We start from the raw sequence: 15,508 nt of genomic DNA on the forward strand, positions 1-15,508 counted from the left end.
ACGGTTTCTCCAGGAGAGATCAAGAAAGGAAGGACATATATATATAATTAATTCAATAATGGGATAAAGTCTTTTATAAGAATTTATCAAGTAGCTAGCATGAAAAAACCTCATAAGGGAAAAATCCATCATTTATTCCCCATAATATATTTATTTATATAAGGGCATGCCCTTATATATATATATATATATATATATATATATATATATACATATAGAACTTAATGTCTTTACTTTCCCTCTCATTCTCACCCCTAAAGGTTTGAAAAGCCATCTCTACGAATATATTACGGTCTGTATGAAAAGGCCCTGGTAGCAATAAACTGAGGGAATCATCAAAGAAGTGGAAAAAATGCTTTACGGTATTTAGCTACATCTATTTACAATCTGGGTTCAAATCCTGTCGTGGTTACCTTCAGAGGAAGAGGTGGGAGGAATTAAAATAAAGTCCCCAGTCAAGCACAGGGGTAGATTTAATCACAAAATTTCTATCCTTGTATCTATATAAGAAATTATTATTTTTATTAGGGTGGTGAACTGGTAAAAATACTTAGTAGCATCTCTTTGTTCTTTGTTTCGAGTTCAAATTTCATTGTGGTCAACTTTGCCGTTCATGCTTTCCAGGTCAGTAAAACAAAGTAACAGCCAAGTACTGGGGTCAATGTAATCAACTAACCCCTTCCCACAGAAAAATATTGGTCTTGACCCAAAATTTGAAACCATTATTACTATTATTATTATTTAATTTATTAAGTACCCATCTTATTTTGTTGAACAAAATTTCAGAGACCATTAACTCAATGTACAGTGTTCCCACAAAGAAACCAAGACAATCAGAAAATTATGCAATTAAATTAGTTATACAAATAAGAATTTTATGCATTTATGGAAGAATAATATCACTGAAAACAATTTTTAAAAAAAACCCCAAAAACAAAAACAAACACATGAATACCAAAATATACCATCCATTCTTTAACCCATTAGCCTATCCACCTCAAATATTCTTTTCATGTTCAAACTGGCCAGAGCCTGTTTCTCACACCTACCCTATATCATTGTAAAAATAAACAATCACATCATTGAAATTTCAAATCTACAAGATAATGCATGATTAATTCAAAACAAAGGGAATAAATAAGAATTACATTTGACAGAGCAACCTGAATGCTTAAGGGCTAAATCAAGTGTTCTTGCGCCTGAAATATAAATCCTTATTATTGTATTGTCAGTCTTCCAGAAATAATAAATATCTAGTTTTATTGTATTTAACTTTGTTCCTCTTATGTTGTGAGTTCAAGATCCACCAAAGTTGATATATACTTTGGTGACTGATGGGGAGTTTATAGAATACAAATCTAATATTTTTATAAGTATCAGTTCTATTGACTATACTCCTACTTCACAATTATTACTGTTGTTGCACAGAATCAAAGGAAATCCTCAGCAATTTTGTTGAAAGGTGGGTGAATGTAGCAAGAATGGTCCAAGTGAACGGGCCTATTCTAAACATGCACTTGTAGACATGTAGAGAGGGCACCTGCCCTAGTGGTCAGGGCCTCTGTGGTCTTGTGGGGTTTCCACAAGCAGCCCTAAGCAATCTCCCTCTTCTGGGGAATTATTTGTTAAAATTTATATTTTTCTAATTTTTTACTTTTTACATGTGTTTTATGTAACCCCAAATTATCTTGTCCTGTACTGTCCCCAATGTTTTTTGAATTCTAGTATATAGCAGTGCTTTTCATGTAGTACCAATGTATTTGGCTGGAATTTATATGACTTGATGAAAGGACTAAATGCTACAACTAACAAAACTTGCTCTAACCAACCTTTTAATCTAAAGCTGATCTGGTATTATGTCTCCAGGAAGGACGTTTTCTAAAACTCTTTGTATCTGTAACTTCACTGTCTGAATAGTAATAATTTCAAATTTTGGGCACAAAACCAGCAAATTTTGAAAGGAGGGTTAAGTTGATTATATTGGGGCCTAGGACTTGACTGGTATTTTATTTTGTTAACCATGAAACGATGAAAGACTAAATCAGCCTCAGCAAAGGTTTGAATTCAAAACAGAAAGAGGTGGAGGAAATGCTAAGCATTTTACCCAATGCATTAACAATTCTGCCAGTTTGCTGTCTTAATAATAATAATCCTTTCTACTATAGGCACACAAGGCCTGAAATCCAGGAGGAGGGGACTAGTCGACCACATTGTCCCCAGTGTTTCACTGGTGCTTCATTTATCAACCCTGAAAGGATGAAAAGCAAAGTTGACCTCAGCAGAATTTGAACTCAGAATGTAAAGACAGGTGAAATACTGCAAAGCATTTCATTCAGTGTACTAACGATTCTGCCAGCTCGCCGCCTTAAGAATAGTAATAATATTGGTTTCAAATTTTGGCACAAAGCCAGTAACTTTAAGAGGAAAGTCAATTAAACTGGTCCCATTGTTGAACTGGTATTTATATTTTATTGATCCCGCTAGGCAAAGTTAACCCTAGAGGGACAAAGAGAAATGTAATAGAATACCAGAAGTCATCTTGTTTCACACTATATAATTTCTGCCAATCCATCATCCTAATAATAATAATAGCTTCAAATTTTGACACAAAACCAGCAATTTTGCAGGAGGGTCTAGCCAATTACATCCCACCCCCCAGTGCTTAACAGTACTTATTTTACTGACCCAGAAAGGATGAAAGGTAAAAACAGACCTAGGTGGAATTTGAACTTAGAATGTGAAGACAGCATTTGCCCAGTGTGCTAACAGTTCTGCCAGCTCACAATAAAAAGTTGACATCAGCAAGATTTGCATTTGCAACACAAAGGACAATAGCTAAATACTAAAAAAAAAAAAAAAAAAAGCATTCAAATGAATTCGGCCAATAATCAACCACTGCCACCACCATGATTTACTAAACTGATATTACTAAACTAAACTGAAGCTGGTGAATAGTAATAATAATAATTTTTTAAAAAAGGCAACGATTTGCATGCTATGAATATGACAAAAAAAAAAGCAATAATAATAATAATGATGTTGACGATAATAATAGATAGCTTCATAAATAAATATTAAAAAAAAAAAAAACGAATATATAAAAAAAAACAATGGACAATTAAAAAAAATCTGTCAGAGAATGAAAATAACTCAGATCAATTGGTTTGATTATTTTTTTATTTCCACACAGAGGTTCTGAGTGACATTAAAAAAATCTGTAGCCAGGATTTTGTTTAAGAAATTCTTGGTTTTCCGTTTTTTTTTTTTGATATATATATATATATATATATATATATATATAAATACGTGTGTGTGTGTGTGTGTGTGTGTGTGTGTGTGTGTGTGTGTGTGTATATATATATATATATATATATTTTGCTTGAGGGTTGGTTGTTTGTTTTTTTTTTTCCGTTTTTCATTCTTTCTGTTTCTGTTATTTGTTAATTCCTTTTCTTATCATCAATTGACCATTCGAAATTAAAAAAAAAAAAAGAGAAGCAGGGACAGAAATAGGAGAGTGTAGGTACATATTAAACTTCTTGTTGTTGTTGTTGAGGAGTGGGATGGATGGGAGTATAAGAAGTGTCATTCAACAAGGCAATAATAGTATCCCAGGATGTATGTGTATATGTATGTATATTGTGTGCATGCGTGAGTGTATATATATGTATTCGTCCAACCCATGCTAGCATGGAAATCCGGATGTAAAACAAATGAACGAATGTGTATGTGTGAGTGTATGTATGTATGTGTATCTATATATATATATATATATATATACACACACACATACACACACAAAATATGCTAATTCCCCAAAAAAGAAAAAAGCAATTTATATATTTACTATGATTATTACTGTCTTGTTTATTATTTTTCATTTACTTTTTAAATGTTTAGAAACTGATGTGATTTCCCAGTTCTCACACAGAGAGAGAGAGAGAGAGAGAGAGAGAGAAAAAGAGAAAGAGAAAGAGAGAGGGAAAAAAGAGAAAGATAGAGAGAGATTAGTGGGTTTACACTTTGGCTATGTTGCATGTAAATCCATTTTGCCATGCAAAATACTATTACAGTCAGAGAATCTGAAGGTGAGTGATGGTTAGAATGGTAAAAGAAAAAAAAAAAAAAAAAGATATACCCCCTACCCCTCACCTCGATCTATCTCTGTCTTTTTTCCTTTTCTTTTAGAAGCAGTTTCCATGCAAATTTGAAGATTCACATTAATAAATCATCATTGTATAAAATATTGAAGTGGTGAATTGGCAGAGTCATTAGGAGAGTTGGATAGCATGCCTCATTGTATTTGTTCTGAGTCTTTATGCTGCGAGTTCAAATCCCTGTTGAGACCAACTTTACCTTTCGTCCTTTTGAAGGGGGAGATTCATTAAGAAAATGTTAGTGTCAATGAATGAGATCTCCGGTGGTATCTGTTTCATTTATAAGGGTTCCAAGTTCAAATTCCGCCTAAGGATTAAAATTCTTACCAGTAACCATGGGACCTCAACAGATTACGAAACCTGCAAATGGTTGATGAGGCTGTGGCTACCTGCTACTACAGACAAATGATGACGATGATGATGATATCTAGAGCTACGTTTTTTTGTTTTTTTTTGCCTCATGTGAGCGACAATGTTCCAAATACAAAATAATAGAATGATTAACCCATTAGCATCTAGATTTTTCTGTCAAATGTAATTCATATTCATTCACATTGTTCTGAATTAATCATGCATTGTCTTTGTAGATTTGAGATTTCAATGATGTGATTATTTACTCTGAGAATGACATTGTAGGGTAGGTGTGAGAAGCTGGATCTGGCCAGTTTGAACACAGAAGAGGTAGAACATTTGGGCTGGCTATGGCTGGTTTAAATGTTAAAGGGATAAGAATTGTAAGAATGGTTTCTAACATGAGCATACGAACACAGATTTTGGTGGTGAGGAGGAACAGAGAGGGGAGGGGGTATAGTAGATGAAATAAATTTTACCAATACTTAATTGGTAACTTACTCAACTCAATCTACATCTACCCACCCACGAAAGATGAAGGGAAAAGTCAACCTCGGTAAGATTTGAAGCCAGAAAGTAACTGAATGTTGCAAAGCATTTTCTCTGTCACTAACCATCCTATTCAGAATAATAATTTTTCTAATGTAGGCACAAAGCAAAAAATGAGAGAAAACAGGAAGTTAGTTGATTAAATCAATCCCCAGTAACTGTCACCTGGAGAGATAAAATATAAAGCTAAACACAGCAGGATTTGAACCCAGAATCTAAAGAGCCTGAACAAATACTGAAAAGCATTTGGTCTGATGCTCTAACATTTCTACCCTAAATATAATAGTAATTGTTTTTTTTAAACACAGGTATAAGCTTAAAGTGTCTTAGACCCAATGCAACACCAGATGTTGAGAAGAAAACGCAAACCTTCAAGTTGGTTATCTGGTGCCAATCGTTAAACCCGTGTCTTATTTTACACCAAGTACAAAAATTGTAACACAATTCTATTAAAGTTACTTGATAACCTTGCTACAAAAGAAATTACCCAAGATAAAATGGACAAACAAATAACTGTCTGTTAGTTTCAAATACACCATCCAGTTTTTATATATCCAGATCCAAAGATCAAATATATTCACTGATGATGTCATACATAGACCAAGAATCCAGGTTTTGTACCCAGCTTAGGATGCAAAGAACCAGAAGAAATAATGCAACCTACCAAACTACAGTTACATCAATGTGGTTGTGTGTGTATATACACACAGAATGCAATCAAAATCTTAAGCCCTATACTATTAATATTCTGTTTTACTGATATTATGTGCCATGAACCCCAGGACCTTGTGCACTTGCTACTACAATTAACAAAAATTTATTTCGTTTTTATCAACTCTGGAGAGATGAAAAGCAAAGTTGGCCTTGTTGGAATTTGAACTCAGAATGTAAAAGGCTGGAAAGAAATACTATACAACATCTCTTCTGCCTATCCACTGTCTTCCTTATCTATACATTGTAAAAAAAAACATTTCTAAAATTGTACACAACCCAGATAGTGAAAAAACAGGTTTCTTTGTTTTTGTCTCTTATCTATCATTTTTATTACATATTTACTTATATATATATGTTTATTGAATTTGAAAAAGGAACTAAATCTTTCTCTTTATGTATATTTAATAGGTGGTTTTCATACCACACAACTTACTGAATCAATCCATAATGCTACAAGCATTTACCGAAATAATATTCTAACATTTTACGTATCCAAACTATCTGAACTGGATCAAGTTAGAAAAGTTATTTCATTTTCAAAAAAATATCGCTGAGCCTAAGAGGAAACAATGTCTCAAACCAAGTGAGCAGCCCCTCAGACCAAATACAAAGCAAAAGTCTGACACTTGGATTAAACTTTCAACTTAGCTGATAACAACAGAGGCCTTGGATTAGTAATAGTTGTCACTTTATAGCTAAAAATAGTCAGTGATAGTGATGTCAGTATTTAAGGACTGGCTAAATCACTGAAATGCACTGAAAGACAAAACCCTGCAGAAATGAAAATAAAATATAATAAATACTGAAAAATTACTACAAGTATGGATTCCTCAAAGTAAATTAAGTTACAAAAAATAAAAAATCAATTAAAAATGAAGAGATTGACCAGAAACAACAAATAAAAATTTTAAAAAGAAGAAAGGTTTTAAAAACACACATAACATACAATCTCATAAGAGAAATGAAGCAAGTAAGTTTTCTTAGATTTACATAATGCTACCACTAACAACTAAAGCTCATAACAATCAAAGAACTAAATATATCTAACAACAAACAAATAAACAATAAAAAAAATCAGAAAAAGAACTAATTTACTAATAAGATGAAACAATTGATGATGCACATGGAAAAGAATTATTTCATCAGAAAGAAACGGATCCTTGAGAGCACAGCTGTCGCACACCATTCCACCTACGTTTCTACAAATTTGACCCTAGATCCGCATAAGAAAGAAATTAAAGACCAAGTAATAGAGAAAGATAGAATTGTTAGATTCTGAAAATAAACCACAAATAGTTTATTGGAAACCCCCAATTGATAATAGTTGGTAGTGTTAATACCAAACAACCAAAATAACCAGTGTAGATATCAACCAGCTGTACAGAGACACAAATATTTCATTTGTATTTAAGTTTACAGCCTGTCTCAGTAGAGAAGAGTATATATAATTTCTATATCACAAAAATTGAAACTTGATCAAAAAAGGCTGCCTGTATACAAAGCACATAATTCTATAGCTGCTTACAGAAGCCAGATGATGGCTGAGGACTTCGTCAGCCCAAACTGTAGCTATATCATCTTAAGCAAAGGATGCTTAGATCCTAAGCATTAATTCCTGTAGCACTCCATGTATATTCCATGTTATTTAGAACAGGTGTCTTGCATTGAATAACGGGTGACCAAAACGCTTGGCACCAGGAAGGGAATCTGACCATAAAAAATGACATCAAAAAGTCCTGACCAATTCATAGCAGCATGAGAAAGAGTATGTAAAATGATAATAAAATATTCCTTTAGCTTCACTACTTCCATCTAACAAAGAATAACGAGATGCTTATTTATATTTTGATTTATAATCATCTTTAAATATACCAGGAAATAAAGCAGAGAGACAAGATAAAGATATATACATATTTTTGAATTTGAATGTGTGTATGTATCTATGCAATCTGCCAATGGGTTAGTTGGCCAAAATTTCTAAGTCACTGTCAACAACATTCTTGGTTAAAGAATATTAAATTTACATTCTACAAAAGTATAGACTAACCCATCAGATTAATGAAGAATTGTTTTTATTAGGTCTGAACATAAAAACAAACATTAATATTATATACACACACACATACATTCTAATCTATATATCTTTCCTATCAATAGATGTTACAAATGCAACTGCTTGCCCAACGGGTTAGATACACAGGAGAACACCAAACTAATGTGAATAACAACAGGCATATCTTCAAACCTAATAATATCCTAGCTTAGAAAAGAAAAAGGTAAACAGATACTACTTTCCTCTCTCCCTATCTCTTTAGCCCTTCTCTCTCAAGTGCTCATACATACTCACTCGCACACTCACAAGTACTCTAACAAACACATCTTTTGAAGTATGATACCAATTGTTCATTTACCATTTTCTGTATGTTAAAAGGAAACTGAGTGCAAAATGAAGTTATGTAATATAAGAAACATCCAAAAGTTTAAGAAAAAAAAAATTTCAAAAGGAAAAAATATGGAAGGAAAAATTAATAGTTTTATTAATTGAAATAACTCATTAAAGAAATCATTATTGAAATAACTCCCAAAACAATATACATGAGTGTGTGTGTGTGTGTGTGTGTGTATGTTAGCAAGTATATGTTTAAGTATGTGTGTGTGTGCATATACATATATACATGGAGATATAGATGCATATATATGTACATATACATACGTATAGACACACACATGTACATATTTTATATGTGTTGTTTCTTTTTCTTTTTGGTAGATGTTCAGGTTTGCAGTTTTGTTAATTAGTGCAAATATTAATTGGACCTTGTTTGTTAATGTTATTTATATTAATAGTTATCGTTTTGTTCTTTTCATTAGCAATTTTTTAAGTATGTGAGTTTATACGTAAGTATATATATATATATATATATATATATATATATTACATATATTCATAGATATATGCATCACATATTACATATATTCATATGATATATGTTTATATCATATGTTTTATATTATATATATATAAACAGATGCAAACACAAATATATGCACATACAAGCCAGGGAGACAAAAAAAAGACAAACACACACAAACGAGAGCAAACTATAAACAAGCTTGCATACATAACTGAATGCGGACACCCATACAGACACAAAATAAACTTCACACACACACACACACACACACACACACACACACACACACACACACACACACACACACACACACACACACACACACACACACACACACACACACACACACACACACACACACACACACACACACACACACACACACACACACACACACACACACACACACACACACACACACACACACACACACACACACACACACACACACACACACACACACACACACACACACACACACACACACACACACACACACACACACACACACACACACACACACACACACACACACACACACACACACACACACACACACACACACACACACACACACACACACACACACACAAGTCAGTGGCAATGGATCTCTGTCAGCTTCAATGAAGAAGACTCAGTTGTTTGACTAACCAAACTACCTACTCAATGAATTAGCATGTATATGGCTGAGTATTCCGCAGGCATCATGCAAGCCCTTGACCATAATCCTCAGGCAGAATCAGTATAACAGAGGGTGACACGGTCAGACATTTGGATTACAGGCACAATCGATCTGACAGGATTCCACACAGTTTCCGCCTACCCAATATTTACTTGCAAGCCTTTGGCCGACTCGAGACTGTGGTATGAGAATAACAGACATTTGCCTTGGATGCAATATGATAGGGTTGAACCCGGTAAATCATGGTACATACATACGCATGCATATATATATATATATACATCAGGCACTAATCAGTCGGAAAGAAGCAATAAGTTGCAGAAAGGGCATAGACTAAAACGTAATATGGAAAACTATGAGCTTCTTTCATCAATATCTGAAAGTCTATATTCTACTTTTCATACAGATCTTGCAACTACTCCAAAAATGGTAATGCCACCAAAAGAAAAAAAAAACAAACAAAACAGTCATGCATATGAGAGAGAGAGAGAGAGAGAGAGAGAGAGAGAGAAAGAAAGAGAGAGAAAGAGAGAGAAAGAGAGAGACTATGACTAAGTTACTTTTCTTCATATTGAAGATTATTTTCTAAGTTTCAGTTTAACAGCATCTATTTCAAAACCAGAGGTAGAAACATCCAGATTCAGCTACAACATTCGAAACATTGGTTTGATGTATGAAAAATTAAACAAATTTTATTGATAATAAACGTTTAAATAGTACTTAATTTAGTTTTTACTTTATATGTTAAGTGAATAGGGTTTGGACATGAAATGGGAAAGGAAGAGTTAAAAAGAGAGGGGGAAGGCAGCAAGACCTGGTAGATCACCTTATCGCCCATCAACTGTCACCGTTAGCATTTTCCTGTTCACCATAAACTATGAAGAAAGGGGGGAGAGAGGAAGGGGAGACAATATCAACTAGGACAGATTTTTATATACACACACACACACGTTCATACATGCACACACACATTTATGTATGAACTATAAAATACGCACACACACACATACATAGAAAGATAGACAGATACATATATACATACATACATACATACACACACATGCACCCCACACTTATTAGTAGTAGGTAGGAAGGCTATGAAGATATGACCTTTCCTGAGTCTTCCTTCCCCTTATATACAGCCTTGCCATGTGTGAATGGGATGTACTTATACTTGATCATGTGCTGAAAAAAAAAAAAGACGAAAAAAAATATGTTAACCATATAATAACAAAAATAAGAGACATCAATACAAAGAAAACAAACAAAAAGAAAATTTAGTAAACATGGACAAGGCACAAAGATAAAATGTTTGCTTCAACTGAGCCAGAATAAGATAAAAGTGAATGGATTGATGTTACTTAGTAGCCATGTCCAGCTCATGCCAGAATGGAAAAGAGGTGATGAGCTAATGAGGCAAACAGCTGAACCAGTAGTGAAGCCCTTATGCTGTTGCTCAACCTGCTAGAAATAGCAACCAAAACTTCCTCAAATCACAATGTATTGTTTTAAGAAAGGAAGGGGTGTATTTGACAATGCAGTTCAAGACAGTGTAAAGTATGAGATGGCGATGACAAAATTTTTTTTAATATTTGGAGGGAAAAAAAAAAAAAAAAAAAAAAATTCTCATAATTTCAAAACAATGTTTGAACCTTGAGAAATGACAAAGAATATTTCAGAAATAGCAAAACTAATTTTAATATTTTAATTCATCTCAATACCCTGTAAAAAAAAAACTGTTTCCACATCTGGATAGAAAACCCATCACACATTCATTCAAGGAAAAGTTACTAATCAAAAAGTAAGAAAAGTAAATTGTCTTTTAGTTTAACATTCAACAGCTGCTCAACTCATCCACTCTCAAGTCAAGCTATATTCCCTCTATACCACTTCTTTTGCCACTATTGCAGTGTCTGCTCTTGTGTTTGCTGACCAAACTGCTCCGTCTACCCTTCTACTTGTTTGCATCACTAACACACTGCACCATTCTTTCTCCTTGTCATTATTATTTCTTGTGTGACTTTTTATTTTCTTCACCCCTACGATTGCATTGTTCTGGGAATCCTTTCATGCCCATGTTAATCATACAACTGACTAAGCTGAAGTAATTCAAAGCATCACTAACTTCACACAACACTAAACCCCAACAACTGGGACAAATAAATCTATAGACACTGACCATTTCCTCAGACTGTTACACTGTTTAAGTAAAACAAAAAACAAAATGAAAAAGAAAAGAAAACTATCAAACAAACAAAAATCTAATTAGTGTAAAACATTTTCTTTTCTTTCTTTTTTTTTTTGATTACAGAAGGGAAATAGCCCTACCTAATATGCAGAAAAGGTGCAGGTACAAATTATAATCTGCACTGTAAGCTAAATGCAAACTGAGAGCACAAAAGAGATACAGGCAGATCACAGGTAAAGAACTTTATATGCACAGGTATGGTTAGCTCTAAGAGTACCCATAGAATACATTCTTTCAAATATCCGTGAGGCTCTCTAGATGGAACTGGCAGCTTTTGTTTCGTAAGTGACCTAATCAGTGGTAGAAGTTTTTCATAAACACAGTAACCAGATCTAGAACAGGTTAGAAATAGTTCAGGGGGCTATTACTTCCGCAGGCAGCAAAGTGGGTCTCAGTCTAAGGAAAAGACAGATAGCCTGATTCTTGCATATCATCATCATCATCATCGTTTAACGTCCGCTTTCCATGCTAGCATGGGTTGGACGATTTGACTGAGGACTGGTGAAACCAGATGGCTACAACAGGCTCCAATCTGATTTGGCACAGTTTCTACAGCTGGATGCCCTTCCTAACGCCAACCACTCCGAGAGTGTAGTGGGTGCTTTTACGTGCCACCAGGACGAAGGCCAGTCAGGCGGTACTGGCAATGGCCACGCTCAAAATGGTGTATTTTACATGCCACCCGCACCAGAGCCAGTCCAGGGGCAATGGCAATGATCTCACATAGTGTGATATTGCATGGTAATGAAATATGTACCTCATGGTACAATGAGATAAGGGTATTGAATCTGAAGGATGTGCTGATGCTGGAAAGAACTGAAGAAAGCAAGCTCCACAGTGCATGAAGAACAGCGCACAGATGAGGTGAGAGAAAAACTGGGCATAAGATGAATCAGATGTAATGTGAAAATAAGAAGACTGAAGAAGTATTTAAACTATTCCCAAGAAACTGATTCTCACAAAGGGGATGACAAATGGCTGCAACAAGTGAGGAGATAAGGTACTGGAGAAAATCCAAGAAAATCTGTTCATCTCATACAAGCATGGGTAAAATGGACCTATAAGGATGATCCCTTACAGTCACAAATCAATAGAGGAGTTTTTCTTACCTTAATTTGTCTCTTCATAGTGATTGTAAACAAAATGATGAAATACATAACCAGGATAGGCCAGAAAACAGGGATGTTCAGAGCATCAAACAATGTGCAGAATAAGCCAATGATAATTGACTTAGATGCAGAATACCTACAAAATAAAATTTACATGAAAATACAATGTCAGCACATTTATTATGAATAAACAAATAATTAGAGAGATGTACTTGCATGGTAGGTGTTTTGATCTGAGATTGAGTGTTGAAACTAAAACAACTGCAGCATGGAAGACACAAGTTAACTGTTCAAAGTTGTTAATGTCACTTAAACATTTATCATTTGTAATGTGGTGTTGAAATAATTGTCCCTCGAAACTGCGATCTGGTCACAGTTTAATGCAAGCAGTATTTAACAATGAAAATCTAATGAATGACTCATCGTTTACTTGTTTCAGTCATTAGACTGTGGCCATGCTGGGGCACTGCCTCGAAGAATTTTAAGTCGAATGTATCGACCCCAGTATTTGTTTTTTAAAGCCTGGTATTTATTCTTTTGGCCTTTTTGGCCAAACCACAAAGTTATGGGGACGTAAACACAGACACAAACTATATATCATCATCATCATCATCGTTTAACGTCCGCTTTCCATGCTAGCATGGGTTGGACGATTTGACTGAGGACTGGTGAAACCGGATGGCAACACCAGGCTCCAGTCTAATTTGGCAGAGTTTCTACAGCTGGATGCCCTTCCTAACGCCAACCACTCAGAGTGTAGTGGGTGCTTTTACGTGTCACCCGCACGAAAACGGCCACGCTCGAAATGGTGTCTTTTATGTGCCACCCGCACAAGCCAGTCCAGGGGCACTGGCAACGATCTCGCTCGAAAATCCTACGGGAGCCAGTCAGGCGGTACTGGCAACGGCCACGCTCAAAATGGTGCATCTCATGTGCCACCCGCACAAGAACCAGTCCAGGGGCACTGGCAACGATCTTACTTGGCTTGCCGGGTCTTCTCACGCACAGCACATTTCCAAAGGTCTTGGTCAGTAGTCATCGCCTCGGTGAGGCCCAATGTACGAAGGTCTTGCCTCACCACCTCAGCCCAGGTCTTCCTGGGCCTACCTCTTCCACGGGTTCCCTCAACTGTTAGGGTGTGGCACTTTTTCACGCAATCCACTCACAAGGCTTTAGTTGGCCAGAGGTTATAGAAGACACTTGCTGAAGGTGCTACACAGTGGAACTGAACCCCAAACCATGTGGTTGAAAAGCAAGCTTCTTATCACACAGCTACGACCGTTTAATTTAAGATGAGTCTAATCACAGGATGACCTTTGTCTGCATGGTGGTGATCAAAACATGTTAACCTAATGCAGATCCATTCTCTCTTAAAACAATTTACTAAAGTTGAATTCACAGTCATGAAGCCTATGTCATTTAGGTGGTGAATGGTGCAACATTGTGTGTGTTGGCACTCCGTCGCTTACGACGTCGAGGGTTCCAGTTGATCCGATCAACGGAACAGCCTGCTCGTGAAGTTAACGTGCAAGTGGCCGAGCACTCCACAGACACATGTAGCCTTAACGTAGTTCTCGGGGATATTCAGCGTGACACAGTGTGACAAGGCTGGCCCTTTGAACTACAGGTAGAACAGAAACAGGAAGTAAGAGTGAGAGAAAGTTGTGGTGAGAGAGTACGGCAGGGTTCACCACCATCCCCTGCTGGAGCCTCGTGGAGCTTTTTGGTGTTTTTGCTCAATAAACACTCACAACGCCTGGTCTGGGAATCGAAACCGCGATCCTATGACCACGAGTCCACTGCCCTAACCACTGGGCTATTGCGCCTCAACGGTGCAACATTAATGCCTTTTAGAAAGGCATTAATGATCTGTATGAAGTGGTTACATGTAGAGGGTCAAAACTATACCGCAAACCCACAGACCCAACAAATCTATGGTACTTACACATCAGCAAACATAATGCAAAGCCTGTGAATCTATAAAGTACAAGCATAACAGGACTATTGAATCAACAATAGTTTAGAACTAGTATTTATTTCACAAACCTTTTGAGGAATGAAACAAAATCAGTCCTTATCAGATCTGAATTTAGACTACAGGAAGAGAGTAGAACTAATAAGTGAAAGACATTCAGTTCAGCAGTGTACTGTCTCTTTGCTTGCTGGCACCATTTTTCTCAAACACAATAATGTTTATAGAAGAATCTTACATGAGCTATAAAAGCATTTATATAAAACAAAACAGCTGTCTAAATATCTGAGTGAGATGGGTCATAATTATCAAAATATTTCTCAAACTGTTTAACTTAATTTTAAAAAATATTTATACTAACATTGTTTCAATCAGTTTGATTCCTAGTCATCACCAGTTGTCTTATTAATGGATATTTACATAATACCAGACTGGATTCAAAGCAGGAACCATATGAATAAGACATGGTTTCCTGTTCATCTAGGGGAGAAGTAACTCTGGATAAGAACCAACTTGATGTGTCAACCCATCCAACCCATGCCAGCATGGGAAGCAGACTGAAACTCAATATAACTTTCAATCTTACTAACATAGTATCTCAGAGACGATATTAGATCGGTTTCCTGTTGCTTTCTTAAGGAAATCAGGAAGCCAGAAGTTTCTATGAGAGTATACACATGTTGTTGCCTTTCCCAAAATAACATGAAATGATGTGGAACAGGAATGCAAAAGCTGCAGTTAGGAGGGAAAAACTGAATGCAAAATCAACTAACAAAGGGCTCAACTTTTACACTGCACCACTACGTACTCC

At 35.6% G+C, this 15,508-nt stretch overlaps 1 protein-coding gene across 5 annotated transcripts in view; it reads right to left on the minus strand.

Moving 5' to 3' along the window:
• LOC106882884 (protein RER1) overlaps positions 1-15,508 on the minus strand; it is a 74,743-nt gene that overhangs the window by 11,310 nt on the left and 47,925 nt on the right. For all 5 annotated transcript variants that reach the window (XM_089357796.1, XM_089357801.1, XM_089357797.1 and 2 more), the window contains 2 exons: positions 12,726-12,861; positions 10,479-10,553 (listed from right to left, as the gene is read on the minus strand). In XM_089357796.1, the coding sequence (XP_089213922.1) occupies positions 10,479-10,553; positions 12,726-12,861 (211 nt within the window). The remainder of the gene's footprint in view (positions 1-10,478; positions 10,554-12,725; positions 12,862-15,508) is intronic.

This window comes from Octopus bimaculoides, chromosome 9, assembly GCF_046866305.1.
Source record: "Octopus bimaculoides isolate indiv1 chromosome 9, ASM4686630v1, whole genome shotgun sequence".
Lineage (NCBI taxonomy): Eukaryota > Metazoa > Mollusca > Cephalopoda > Octopoda > Octopodidae > Octopus > Octopus bimaculoides.